This window comes from Oncorhynchus keta, chromosome 12 (assembly GCF_023373465.1).
Source record: "Oncorhynchus keta strain PuntledgeMale-10-30-2019 chromosome 12, Oket_V2, whole genome shotgun sequence".
NCBI lineage: Eukaryota > Metazoa > Chordata > Actinopteri > Salmoniformes > Salmonidae > Oncorhynchus > Oncorhynchus keta.
In genome coordinates this window covers 33,271,320-33,285,772 of record NC_068432.1, presented here as the reverse complement: position 1 = coordinate 33,285,772, position 14,453 = coordinate 33,271,320, and the positions used below count along the sequence as shown (strand labels likewise).

General features: G+C 41.4%; 1 protein-coding gene across 4 annotated transcripts in view; it reads left to right on the top strand.

Annotated features, from left to right (window-relative positions):
* LOC118375825 (bone morphogenetic protein 1-like) overlaps window positions 1-14,453 on the top strand; it is a 51,945-nt gene that overhangs the window by 8,313 nt on the left and 29,179 nt on the right. For all 4 annotated transcript variants that reach the window (XM_035762432.2, XM_035762433.2, XM_035762435.2 and 1 more), the window contains 4 exons: window positions 2,157-2,335; window positions 2,448-2,553; window positions 5,857-5,981; window positions 6,695-6,810. In XM_035762432.2, coding sequence (XP_035618325.1) covers window positions 2,157-2,335; window positions 2,448-2,553; window positions 5,857-5,981; window positions 6,695-6,810 — 526 coding nt within the window. The remainder of the gene's footprint in view (window positions 1-2,156; window positions 2,336-2,447; window positions 2,554-5,856; window positions 5,982-6,694; window positions 6,811-14,453) is intronic.

Sequence of the window (14,453 nt, the reverse complement as noted above, 5' to 3'; positions counted from 1 at the left end):
GACTCGTTTCAGCTAGTGTTATCTTGTTATTTTCACTGATCTAACATCGATGCTAATATGGCCTAAATTCACTAGCTAGCTAACCAACAACTGTAACGATGTATTGAGAACCAGTTGAGAACAAGTTCTTATTTACAACTGCGACCTGGCCAAGATAAAGCAAAGCAGTTTGCCACATACAACAACACAGAGTTACACATGGAATAAACAAACATACAGTCAATAATACGTTAGGAAAAAAAGTATATATATATATTGTGTGCAAATGAGGTAAGATAAGGAAGTTAAGGCAAGAAATAGGCCATGGTGGCGAAGTAATTACAATATAGCAATTCAACACTGGAATGGTAGATATACTGGGGTGCAAAGGAGCAAGAGAAATTAATAAATACAGTATGGGGATGAGGTAGATGGATGGGCTATTTACAGATGAGCTATGTACAAGTGCAGTGATCTGTGAGCTGCTCTGACAGCTGGTGCTTATTAAAGCTAGTGAGGGAGATGTATGTCTCCAGCTTCAGTGATTTTTGCAGTTCATTCCAGTCACTGGCAGCAGAGAACTGGAAGGAAAGGCGGCCGAAGGAGGAATTGGCTTTGGGGGTGACCAGTGAGATATAACTTCTGGAGCGCGTGCTATGGGTGGGTGCTGCTATGGTGACCAGTGAGCTGAGATAAGGCGGGGCTTTACCTAGCAAAGACTTGTAGATGACCTGTAGCCAGTGGGTTTGGCAACGAGTATGAAGCGAGGGCCAGCCAACAAGAGTGTACAGGTCACAGTGGTGGGTAGTATATGGGGCTTTGGTGACAAAACTGATGGCACTGTGATAGACTGCATCCAAATATAGTGTACTTGTTGTCAACAACCTATGCCAACTCTGTCTGTTTTGTCTCATAGTTGCGCCCACGTCGGTTTTGTTGCTAAACAACCAACCCGTCTATTAGGATACCAAATCTTCTCTTGTCTCTCCAGGAAAGCTCAATGCACGCACCTACTACTTAGAAGTCCTTTATGCCCACCTGCTGGTAAATTACAGCTCTCTCCTGATTTTCATCAGTACAGCTCCATCCCACAGAACATTGCCAGATGCTTCTGGGTTGTCGCCTTCTATGTCCTTGACACAAAATATATGTTTTCCTATGCAAAAGAATGCACTTCAGGCTGGAATGCTTCACTGTCATTTTAGCCTATATCTTCAGCTCCTGTGGTTTCAAACCTGGTGATTATCTCCATGAGCAGCAACTACATGCCTCCACATTGACCTTAAACCTTTTCACAATGTCTGCCATTCAGACAAGGTTCATACTTCACACTGCAGGACTAATTGCTCTTCTCTCATATTCTTTAGCTTAAGACAGATTAGGACTGGCTCCAAATGCATAGTCTAGCAGTAACACTCTCATCCACATACAGATGCCGGTTCAAACCCTTCATCAGCCCTATGCATTTCTCATTCCGCTGCGCTTTCTCCCTGCTTCTCTGCTCCTGTCATTTCACAAATAAACACAGGGGATTGGATTCTAGACCATGTGTAAGTACACCGTTTTTTTGGCCAGGGCTGACTTGTAAAAGAGTTGTAAATCTCAATGTGCCCGCTCGTTAAATAAAGGATAACATTTTTTTTAAACAATGTGTGTGTTGCATGCATGTGCTGTGCAATTATTTTCAACCTGTTACTGTATCTGTGTTTTTGAGTGTTTTTGCGCCTCCTATAGCCACGTTTCCCCCCTTTCTCCAAAACTAGATGAGATTGTCACAAATTGCATGTGACAAAAAAAGAAAACCTGGAACATTGCCTCAGAGCAAAGTCTTTGGTCAGTTTCTAAATCTGGGCTTGGTTTTCATGTGTGACTGACCATAGAGCTAGAGCTGTATTGTATTTCTCCAGTTGCAGAGTTTGAACATACTGGGTTATTGAAGTGTGTGGGGTAAACGGTCAAATCCATTTTCATTCAGGGTTCAAATTAGAGTCAAATAATGAACTGAAAGAAAATCAATGAGTACAAATCAATGGGTAGTTTTTCAAGTCAATATATGTAATAAGGTAGTATATGTGCTGAATTGACTGAAGTAAATGTTAATCAAGCACAATCTGTGGGAAAAGGCCCACTGTCTCCCAAGCGCATATCCCCCTGAAAGACTGTGTCTCCCTCTGCAGGTGTTGCTCCTACGTGGGCAGGAGGGGCGGAGGTCCCCAGGCCATCTCCATAGGAAAGAACTGTGACAAGTTTGGGATCGTTGTGCATGAACTGGGCCACGTGATCGGCTTCTGGCACGAGCATACACGGCCCGACCGCGATGAGCATGTCAGTATTATCAGAGATAACATCCAGGCAGGTAAGTCTCTCTCTTTCTCTCTGTCTGTCTGCCTGCCTGTTTAGTCAAATTATTGAATAATACCTGATTTTAGTCTGACAGGTCAAATCTTGATTCTTCCCATTTGTCCCAGGTCAAGAGTATAACTTCCTGAAGATGGAGCCAGGGGAGGTGGACTCTCTTGGGGAAGTGTACGACTTTGACAGCATCATGCATTACGCACGGAATACCTTTTCAAGGTTGGTACAAAGCAACTGACTAATTATAGGCTCTGTTTGGTTCATTAGGTACTGTCTGGTTGGACATTCTACTCCTTAGGATCAATATGTAAAGTATTCTGACCTTCAGTTGAGTATTATTCACACAAGTACTTTACTTTTCCCCTGATATATTCTAGTCAGGTCAAATATACATTTTATGCAGTAATGCATCTCCAAAGTATCTGCATATTAGTGGTCTGGTATACAATAAATTAATAGTGCCATTTAAAAAAAAAAATCCCCCATATCCCCCAATATCCCCCCCGTGCATGATAAATCCTCTTATTAGTATACGTGTTAGAATAACAATGTCACTGTCAGGAACTGGTTGTCTTCCAGCAAAACTAACACTTAGCACATAGTTCTCCTGCAAATAACCACTGGAAGCCATGGCGATTGGGTCCTGATTGGAATGATTTCACAGAAGACAGACAGACGTCTTTTCATTTCAGTCTCGTGCATGTTGTTACCCTGTTGCTTTTTCTGTGTTTTACTTTTTTACCTCCACCAACACTTTGCAGGCCAGGGTCGTGGAGGCGGGCCAGGGTAAATATAGGGCTGCCAGTTGGGTCTTTGTATGTGACAATCTGGGCTGGAGTGGCCTTGTTCTCTTGCATTCAGGGCTGGGCTCCACAGAGCCCTTTGGCACAGCCTAAAGCCCTCATTCAGAACACTCTGTTTGCACATGCCTGCCATTCAAGGGTGCATCGCCATGGGAACCTGGTGATGGTGAGCTCCCTAACTGGCTACTGAGGGACAGAAAGGGAGTTCAATAAAGTAGTAAAGTGTCAAACAGGAACCCCATGTGAAAATATCTTATTATGGCTTGCGCCTCAGCTGTCCCAACTCATGACTGCTTTTCCAGTGAAAATGTAGTTTATGAAAGTTCAATCAGGAAGGCTGGTCTGAATGATCATTTAACTTTATCCAGTAAGCACAACATAATTAACTTTGTTTCCTATTCTACGGGCGTAGTGGGAATGAATACAAACGTATCATCATCAGCATAGCGTCTTGTTTCTTCTCCTCTTTCCTAATAGCAATGTATGGAATGTGATTCACCTATTTACCTTAGCCTACAGATGTAGGATATTAATTTGAGCCAGTTTGCTACAGCAGGAAATCCTGCAGCAACAAGAAATGTGAATTATTATGTGGATGTTAATCCACAGCATTGTTGAAAACTTGTTTCTGATTGGCTACAAGGGCATTCTAGAATGGACATTAAAACCAAATAATGGGACAAGTTGGAAAATATATTGGGACAGTCGGAAAAGATATCGGGACTCCTCGTAATCATGATGTAATATGTGCTTACACATGCAGACTGTACTTACAGAATTCTAAATCAACAACCACAGAAACTGAAATAAGATACAATGTAAATGCAGGTCCAACGAGGAACATTTTTTGCTAGGTAGCATTGATTTGCTTTTGCAGAGACATATTCTTTTTGGAGCATCTGATGACCTAACGAGGTGAGTGATGAACCTGCTGTCGCTATGCTGTCAAATCCTCACACGTTTCTAGTTTGCAATGCTGTCTCCTCGTTATTAACAGTCATTGTTGACGAGTATCCTGATGAGAAGGCAAACTTTTCTAGCTAATCGGGCATCATCAGCTAATCGTTATGGATGTATCAAAATGAATGTCGATAGAAAACGGTTTAAACAAACACAAATGCAGCTACTTTATTGTTATACTGGGTGAAGAGGTTGTGACCGTGTTAGCCATAGTTAGTTGGCTAGCTAGCAAGCAAGGGATAACAGCATTGCCACCAGCATGGCAATGGAACATAATTAATGAACAACTGGGTCGCGTCAATTAATATCAAACTAATCGAATGAAAGATGAGAAAGCTTATAAAAATGAAAATATCATCAACAACAAAAAATGATGCCGGTAAATGTGTGCGTTAGTATTATTGTCTCTGGTATAAGCATGATAAACACCTCCATTCTGTACATTACCTTGGAAAAGTGAACTCCACAAAGGATGCTGCATCATTTATTTTTTCCACGGTATGTATAGAATGGACGCGTTTATCCCGCGTATACCACAGTTGTCAGCAGATGTTACAAAGAGCTTATACAGAAACCCAGCCTGCAAGCAATGCAGATGTACTATAGAAGCACGGTGGCTAAGAAAAACTCCATAGAAAGGCAGGAACCTAGGAACAAACCAGGCTCTGAGGGGTGGATAGTCTTCATATAGACACATAGACTATTGCAGCATAGATACTGGAGACTGGGTCAGGGGACACTGTCCAACGATACCCTCGGATGGGGCCAACCAGGCGGGATATAACCCCGCCCACTGCCAAACCACATACAAATATAGATCAATAGGAGAAAGCCCTGCCTCCAGCTGTTTGCTTAGAAATTCTAGGCCTTATCCGGGTAGCTGGAGAGGAGAGCATTGCAGTAGTCTAATATTGAAGTTTAAAAAGCATGGCTTAGCTTTTCTGCATCATTTTTGGACAAAAAGTTTCAGATTTTTGCAATGTTACAAAGATGGAGAAAAGCTGCTCTTCAAATATATTTTCTTTGAGACGACTGTACAACCATCCAGATTAATTGTCAGATCAAACAGCAGATATCTTTGTTTATTTGGACGTAGAACTAGCATCTATGTTTTGTCCGAGTTTAAAAGTAAAACATTTGCAGCCATTTTGGCAATTTTGGGCCTTCACCATGTTTTATCTAAATTTAAAGCTTGATCAGAGTGAAGTGTTTTTAAAACCTCAAGTTTGCATTCCCTGCTGTGAAGGAAATTATATGAGCAACAAAGGAGTGATCAAATTAAGATCCTACATCTGTATAAGCACGGCACAATAATGCACATTCCTCACGCTTGTTGTTTAACCCATTGGTTCACTCTGGCAATGATCACCTTCCTCTCTCTCAACCAACCACATCTTGGGATGTATTTGTATGTAAACTTACCCTCATTCTCATACTTGCTGTTTTTCAGCAACTGTTTTGGGGTTTGATGCCATCACATCATCTGGCGCTGAGGATTACCCAAACTATTTAATAAAATATCATATTGCATTCGGTCTTTGCTGTTCATTCAGTTAAGCCTGTACTCGATTGAACTGTTGTTAATGATGGTAATGTCTAAGATGAATGGTTTTGAATTTTCGCAGTAAAACCAAAGTTTCCTCTTGTCCATTAATACAAATGAAAACTTCAGTTCTGTAAAGAGAGAATAGGTGTTGGTCTCTCTTATTGGTCTCTCTTATTGACCCTGTTTGTGTTTGTGTTTGTGTCTGAACCACAGAGGCATTTTCTTAGACACCATTCTACCTCGCTATGATGTAAATGGAGTCAGGCCACCCATTGGCCAGAGGACAAGGCTGAGCAAAGGGGACATCACACAAGCTCGCAAACTCTACAAGTGTACAAGTAAGACAAATCCGATTTGGCAGGCCTCCTGACTGCTGGTTCTTTGGCTGACCCCATAAGAGCACCCGTTTTGGTTTCAGGTAGAACCCTTTTGGGTTCCATGTAGAACCCTTCCATTTTACCTGGAACCCAAAAGGGTTCTTCAAAGGTTTCAGCTATGGCTACAGCCAAAGAACCCTTTTAGGTTATAGATAGCTCTTTTTGTTTCTAAGAGTATAGAATTCTCACCATGTGAAATGTCAGAGAGAACATGCTTATAAACCCTGCACAAGGTCTAACTACTACCACCCCTGCCTAATTCAAAAGATGACGACTGATGATTACTGTGTTAATTTTTCTGAGTCTAAGACAAGACCGTGGCAGCAAATCTGTGACATTAGTAGATGAATGGACTTGCGTTGTCATCGTCGAAAGGAGGTTAATTGTTTTTTTGTTTCTTTGTTTCCAGAAATTGGAATTCAGTTTATTGTTGTAATCTGGAGAACTCAAGCCCCAGGAATGGCCAACGTTGTTCAAATTCAACAACCAATAAATCAGCAACCATTCAAGTGCTAGTTATTGTTCCTCCTTTTTGAGGCTAAAGGAAATCTACAGCATGTTGAGACAGTATGTTGAGACAACTGCCTTCTTTCTCTATTGTAGCTTATGCCATTCCTGTGGTGTGTTTAGAGTCTGTTTCTTTATTTTATTACCATGTGCTGTTTTGTGGGCAGGGTGTGGGGACAGCCTACAGGACAGTAGTGGAAACTTCTCCTCTCCTGGTTATCCCAATGGATATGCAGCCTATGTCCACTGTATCTGGAGGATCTCTGTCACACCTGGAGAGAAGGTGGGTTGAAAACATCCAAGGGCTAGCCGTCAAACTCTGTCTTGTGGAAATAGTTCACAACTGTGCAGCGAGTTTCTCCTTGAGTTAAATCAGTTCTAGGGTTGCAAACCTACCGGTAATTTACTAAAGTTACCAGAATCTTCGGTAATTTTGGTAATTGACAGAAAATCTATGGCAATTGATTGTAACGTTGGTTATTTATATTTGAATAACTTAAAAAAAAAATATATATATATATATATACAGTATTAATCTATTATGAACTCAGCAAAAAAATTAACTTTCCCTTTTTCATGACCATGTCTTTCAAAGATAATTAGAAAAGATCCAAATAACTTCACAGATCTTCACTGTAAAGGGTTTAAACACTGTTTCCCTTGCTTGTTCAATGAACCATAAACAATTCATGAACATGCACCTGTGAAACGGTCGTTAAGACACTAACAGCTTGCAGGCTTAGGCAATTAAGGTCACAATTCTGAAAACTTATGAAAAATTCTGAAAAACACCAAAAGAAATATGCCCAGGGTCCCTGCTCATCTGTGTGAATGTGCCTTAGGCATGCTGCAAAGAGGCATGAGGACTGCAGATGTGGCCAGGGCAATAAATTGCAATGTCCGTACTGTGAGATGCCTAACACAGCGCTACAGGGAGACAGGATGGACAGCTGATCGTCCTCGCCGTGGCAGACCACGTGTAACAACACCTGCACAGGATCGGTACATCCGAACATCACACCTGCGGGACAGGTACAGGATGTCAACAACAACTGCCCGAGTTACACCAGGAACACACAATCCCTCCATCAGTGCTCAGACTGTCCATAATAGGCTGAGAGAGGCTGGAGTGAGGGCTTGTAGGCCTGTTGTAAGGCAGCTCCTCACCAGACATCACCGGCAACAATGTCGCCTATGGGCACAAACCTACCGTCGCTGAACCAGACAGGACTGGCAACAAGTGCTTTTTTCTGACGAGTCACGGTTTTGTCTCACCAGGGGTGATGGTCAGATTCACTTTTATTGTCGAAGGAATGAGCGTTACACCGAGGCCTGTACTCTGGAGCGATATTGATTTGGAGGTGGAGGGTCCGTCACGGTCTGGGGCGGTGTGTCACAGCATAATCGGACTGAGCTTGTTGTCATTGCAGGTAATCTCAACGCTGTGAGTTACAGGGAAGAAATCCTCCTCCCTCATGTGGTACCCTTCCTGCAGGCTCATCCTGACATGACCCTCCAGCATGACAATGCTACATACTGCTCGTTCTGTGTGTGATTTCCTGCAAGACAGGAATGTCAGTGTTCTGCCATGGCCAGCAAAGAGCCCGGATCTCAATCCCATTGAGCACGTCTGGGACCTGTTGGATCGGAGGGTGAAGGCTAGGGCTATTCCCCCCAGAAATGTCTGTGAACTTGCAGGTGCCTTGGTGGAAGAGTGGGGTAACATCTCACAGCAAGAACTGGCAAATCTGGTGCAGTCCATGAAGAGGAGATGCACTGCAGTACTTTTGATTTTGACCCCCCCCCCTTTGTTCAGGGACACATTATTCCATTTCTGTTAGTCACATGTCTGTGGAACTTGTCCAGTCTCAGTTGTTGAATCTTGTTATGTTCATACAAATATTTACACGTTAAGTTTGCTGAAAATAAATGCAGTTGACTGTGAGAGGTTTTCTGTGTCCATATAGAGCATTTGTAAAGTATTCAGACCCCTTGACTTTTTCCACATTTTGTTTACGTTACAGCCTTACTCGAAAATGTATTAAATTGTTCTATTTCCTCATCAATCTACACACCATACCCCATGATGACAAAGCAAAAACAGTTTTTTGGAAATGCTTTCATAATTTATTTGAAATAAAAAACATAGATATCACATTAACTTAAGTATTCAGACCCTTTACTCAGTACTTTGTTGAAGCACCTTTGGCAGCGATTACAGCCTCAAGTTTTCTTGGGTATGACGCTACAAGCTTGGTACACCTGTATTCGGGGAGTTTCTCCCATTCTTCTCTGCAGATCCTCTCAAGCTCTGTCAGGTTGGATGGGGAGCGTCACTGAACAGCTATTTTCAGGTCTCTACAAAGATGTTCGATCGGGTTAAAGTTTGGGTTCTGGTTGAGCCACTCAAGGACAGTTAGAGTCTTGTCCTGAAACCACCCCTGCATTGTCTTGGCTGTGTGCTTAGCGTCGTTGTTGTGTTGAAAGCTAAACCTTTGTCCCAGTCTGAGGTCCTGAGAGCTCGGGAGCAGGTTTTCATCAAGGATCTCGCTGTACTTTGCTCAGTTCATCTTTCCCTCAATACTGACTAATACTTCCCAGTCCCTGCCGCTGAAAAACATCTCCACAGCATGATGCTGCCACCACCATGCTTCATCATAGGGATGATGCCAGGTTTCCTCCAGATGTGACGCTTGGCGTTCAGGCCGAAGAGTTCATTCTTGGTTTCATCAGACAAGTGAATCTTGTTTCTCATGATCTGAGAGTATTTAGGTGCGTTTCGGCAAACTCTGAGTGAGCTGTCATGTGCCTTTTACTGAGGTGTGGCTTCCATCTGGCCACTCTACCATAAAGGCCTGATTGGTGGTGTGCTGCAGAGATGGTTGTCCTATAAGTTTATCTCGTCTCCACAGAGGAACTCTGGAGCTCTTTCAGAGTGATCATCGGGTTCTTGGTCACCTCCTTGACTAAGGCCCTTCTCCCCCAATTGCTCTGGGAAGCCAGCTCTAGGAAGAGTCTTGGTGGTTCCATGCTGCATAAATATTTTGGTACCCTTCCCCAGATCTGTGCCTCAACACAATCCTGTCTCGGAGCTCTAAGGACAATTCCTTCAACCTCGTGGCTTGGATTTTGCTTTGACATGCATTTTCAACTGTGGGACCTCATATTGATTTGTTTTTACTTGTATTTTTTTTATTGACCTTTTAATTAACTAGGCAAGTCTATGAAGTACACTTTCTTTTTTTTTATTACAATGATGGCCTTGCAAAAGGCCTCCTGCGGGGACGAGGGCCTGGGATTAAAAATAAATAATAAATACAATATGCCTATAGGACAAATCATACATCACAACAAGAGAGACAACGCAACAATACATAAAAAAGAGGCCTAGACATCAACAAAGCAACACATGACAACACAGCATGGTATCAACACAACAACAACATGATAGCAACACAACATGGTAGCAGCACAAAACATGGTACAAACATTATTGGGCACCGTCAACAGCACAAAGGGAAAGAAGGTAGAGACAACAATACATCACACAAAGCAGCCACAACTGTCAGTAAGAGTGTCCATGATTGAGTCTTTGAATGAAGAGATTGAGAAAACTGTCCAGTTTGAGTGTTTGTTGCAGTCGCTAGCTGCAGCGAACTGAAAAGAGGAGCGACCCAGGGATGTGTATGCTTTGGGGACCTTTAACAGAATGTGACTGTCAGAACGGGTGTTGTATGTGGAGGATGAGGGCTGCAGTAGATATCTCAGATAGGGCGGAGTAAGGCCTAAGAGGGTTTTTATAAATAATCATCAACCAGTGGGTCTTGTGACGGATATACATAGGTGACCACTTTACAGAGGAGTATAGAGTGCAGTGATGTGTCCTATAAGGAGTATTGGTGGCAAATCTGATGGCCGGATGGTAAAGAACATCTAGCCGCTCGGGAGCACCCTTACCTGCCGATCTATAAATTGTGTCGTCGTAATCTAGCATGAGTAGGATGGTCATCTGAATCAGGGTTCATTTTTGTCAGCTGGGGTGAAAGAGGAGTGATTACGATAGAGGAAACCAAGTCTAGATTTATCTTCAGCTTTGATATATGCTGAGAGAGGGACAATGCACCGTCTGGCCATACTCCTAAGTACTTGTATGACTTAACTACCTCAAGCTCTAAACCCTCAGGAGGTAGTAATCGCACCTGTGGGGAGAAGAGCATTCTCCTTACCAAACCACATGACCTTTGTTTTTGAGGTGTTCAGGACAAGGTTAAGGGTAGATAAACCTTTGTTGTAGAGCATTTAACATAAAATCCAGGGAGGGGCCAGCTGAGTATAAGACTGTATCATCTCCATATAAATGGATGAGAGAGATTCCTACTGCCTGAGGTATGTTGTTGATGTAAATTGAGAAGAGTGTGGGGCCTAGGATCGAGCCTTGGGGTACTCCCTTGGTGACAGACAGTGGCTGAGACAGCAGCTATTCTGACTTTATACACTGCACTCTTTGAGAGAGGTAGTTAGCAAACCAGCCCAAAGACCCCTCAGAGACACCAATACTCCTTAGCTGGCCCACAAGAATGGAATGGTCTACCGTATCAAAAGCTTTTGCCAAGTCCCTAAAAATAGCAGCACAATATTGCTTAGAATCAAGGACATGGTGACATCATTGAGGACATTTTAAGGTTGCAGTGACACATCCATAACCTGAGCAGAAACCAGACTGCATTACACGAGAGAATACTATAGACATCAAGAAAGCCAGTCAGTTGATTATTTACATGTTTTTCCAACACTTTTGATAAACAGGGCAAAAGAGAAATAGGCCCATCTGACCCAGATGTTTTTTTGGGGTCAAGTTTAAGGAGCTCCTTTAGCACCTCGGACTCAGTCACTGCCCGCAGAGAGAAAGTTTGTAGTGGGGCAGGGGAAAAAGAGGGAGAAGCATCAGGGATAGTCACATTAGAAGGGGTGGGAGATTAGGAAATGTTGGACAGGCAAGGAGGCATCCTGACTTAATGAAGTGGTGATTAAAGAGCTCAGCCATGTGCTTTTTGTCAGTAACAACCCCTATCGTGGAAATTTCCTCTATTTACCAAATCATGGGAGCAAACCACACACACAAGTCAGTTAGTTATCAAAGTCCATCTTTAATTATATGAGGAGGGTTAGGAGACTCTGTTAGATAGCAAATGTTCCGTTTTTACAAAAAATATTATTTGTGTCGACTAATCGCTCCGTTTTGTTCATCACATTTGGGGAGGGAAAAAAAATATCTATATATTAAGTCGTTAAAACGCAAACTTTTTTCCAAATTAACTCCATAATATCGACAGAAACATGGCAAACCGATGTTTAGAATCAATCCTCAAGGTGTTTTTCACATATCTATCGACGATAAAATCCATCGTGGCATTTTACTTTCTCTTCTGAAGAAATGGAACGCGCATGGACCTACAAATTACGCACACAGGACACCGGGCGGGACACCAGGTAAATGTAGTCTCTTATGGTCAATCTTCCAATGATATGCCGACATACACGTCACAATGCTGCAGACACCTTGGGGAATAGACAGAAACCGCATTCACAGCCATATAAGGAGACATTGGAACACAGCGCCTTCAGAATCTGGGGCATTTCCTGTATGGTGGTTTCGCCTGTTGCATTAGTTCTGGGGCACTCACAGATAATATCTTTGCAGTTTTGGAGACGTCAGAGTTTTGTCTTTCCAAGGCTGTCAATTCCATGCATAGTCGAGCATCTTTTCGTGACAAAATATTGCGCTTAAAACGGGCACGTCTTTTTATCCAATAATGACATAGCGCCCCCATAGGTTGAACAGGTTAAGCCTTAACCCCACCCATCTTTTTAGGAGTTCACATCATATCGAAGTTTCTTTGTCACATGCACATGATACAGTACAGAAGGTGTAAATGGTACAGTGAAATGGGTACTTGCATAGCAGCAATATCAAAAACAGAAAGTGTCCAGATAAAAATCCCTGGCTAATTTGATGGGTCATGTAATAATCCGGCCGAAATGGAGTCTTTTGTTTAGACATGTAGCTAAACAACGAACTGGCATAATCCCAATGCATACTACTACCAATATAAACATTGTCATAGCTGTAGTATGAATCTGCATATTAGATAACTATTTCCATTGCTAGTTATAGCTTAATATTAGCTTTCTGATTTGAATAATATTACTACACAGATCATACATGTAACGTTAGCTATTGAGCCAGCAAGCTAATGTTTGCTAGCTAACTAACAGTATGCTTTAGTATGATTTATTGCTTTGCAATAAAAATTACTTATTGACAAAATTAGAAACTTATATATGAAAATGTAGCTAGACTCTTACGGCAGACTTGAATCATTTAACCATGTGGCATGTGTAGAAAGTAGCCCATCACATTTTCCAACTGATCTGTCGATAACACCTGCTAAATTCAGGGCTTCAATGTTGTTGACAAAACTAGCAAAACATTTTTATTTCTCGATGGCTAATGTTATATCTTTCAAAAACAGTGTGGTAGAAAGGACTGTCAGCACATACTGAACAGCTCTCATTATAGACGGAAGCATGCTAAATGGCAGACCAATCCAAACATCTCCCGGCATGTCCAGCCCATTCATTATCTCAGTCAATCTATGGCTAGCATGAATGTTCCTGTCTTTTTCCGTGGCTAAACTATCTAAACTCTTAATTTAACGATTTTATTTGAATGTATGGCTGGAATACAAGTTGGTTATTAAGGCACATGAAGTTCACGTTTCAGAAGGTTTTTCTGGCAAAAAAACACACATTTTGATTTTGATGTGTTTACCTTCAAATGCCGCCCCAAGTAGTGATGTGCGACATACACCTAGTTTCCTGAAAGGAATCACATTTTGTCCATGAGTTTCTAGTAGATAGACCATATGGTTGAAAAGAAAATAGCCTAATTAATGAAAAAAGCATTTAATCAACAATCGCATTATTTTCAATTATCTCTGCAACTCTTCCAACTATTGACTTTTTTTCACGACACCAGTTTGACACCAACACATTGACAACAAATACATAATGACATAGTAAAATAAATTAAAATGTGTAAATTAAAATAAAAATGATATTTCATGCTGAAACCATCATATTAAACAGCAATGATTATCACAAAATTGCTGGTTTGTATTTAGGACAATGTTTTACAGCGTTGTCATTCTCTTACATTTTTTAAAATTATCTTAATGAATTATTTTATATATTTTACGTGATAAGGACAGAGATGATTACAGACACCTCATCTGATATACCCAAAAGGGCCATTAGAGATATTGTGATAGATTACATAAATTCTTGAAAGATACCAAAATTCTGGTAGTTTACTGGTAAACTTTGCAACCCCTAATCAGTTCACTTGACAAAATATATACGGTATCCTATAACAAAGGGGAGGATAGTTCTGGTTTGATTCAAGTGAGGTGCATTGGCTACATTGCCTGACAACTCAACCTGAATTTAATTCTGCTGCTCTCTCGATCACTCGAGAAGAAATGCTTCATTTCCTCTTACCTTTCTGTGCTACCCTTAACAAACTCTACTCTTTCCTTTGTCATGTCTTTGGCTATGCCGGATTAATTGATAAGACATGCTATTCTATAAAATATTTTCTCCGTAATTAATATCACCTGATTGAGCTAATCATGTAAATGTAATTAACTAGAAAGTCGGGCACCACAAAATAATATTTATAGAGCTGTTATCTTCCGAATAAACTCTTAAAGACCGAGTAATGTTTTACATCAATAGCAGTCAATATCAATCGTCATCTTACTTCAGTCTCATAATCTGAAAGTTGTAAATTCTTGGTTATCTGCAAGAACCCTGGCTAACAAGTTGAATCAGCAATACAAAATTGGGTTTAATCATTTATTTACT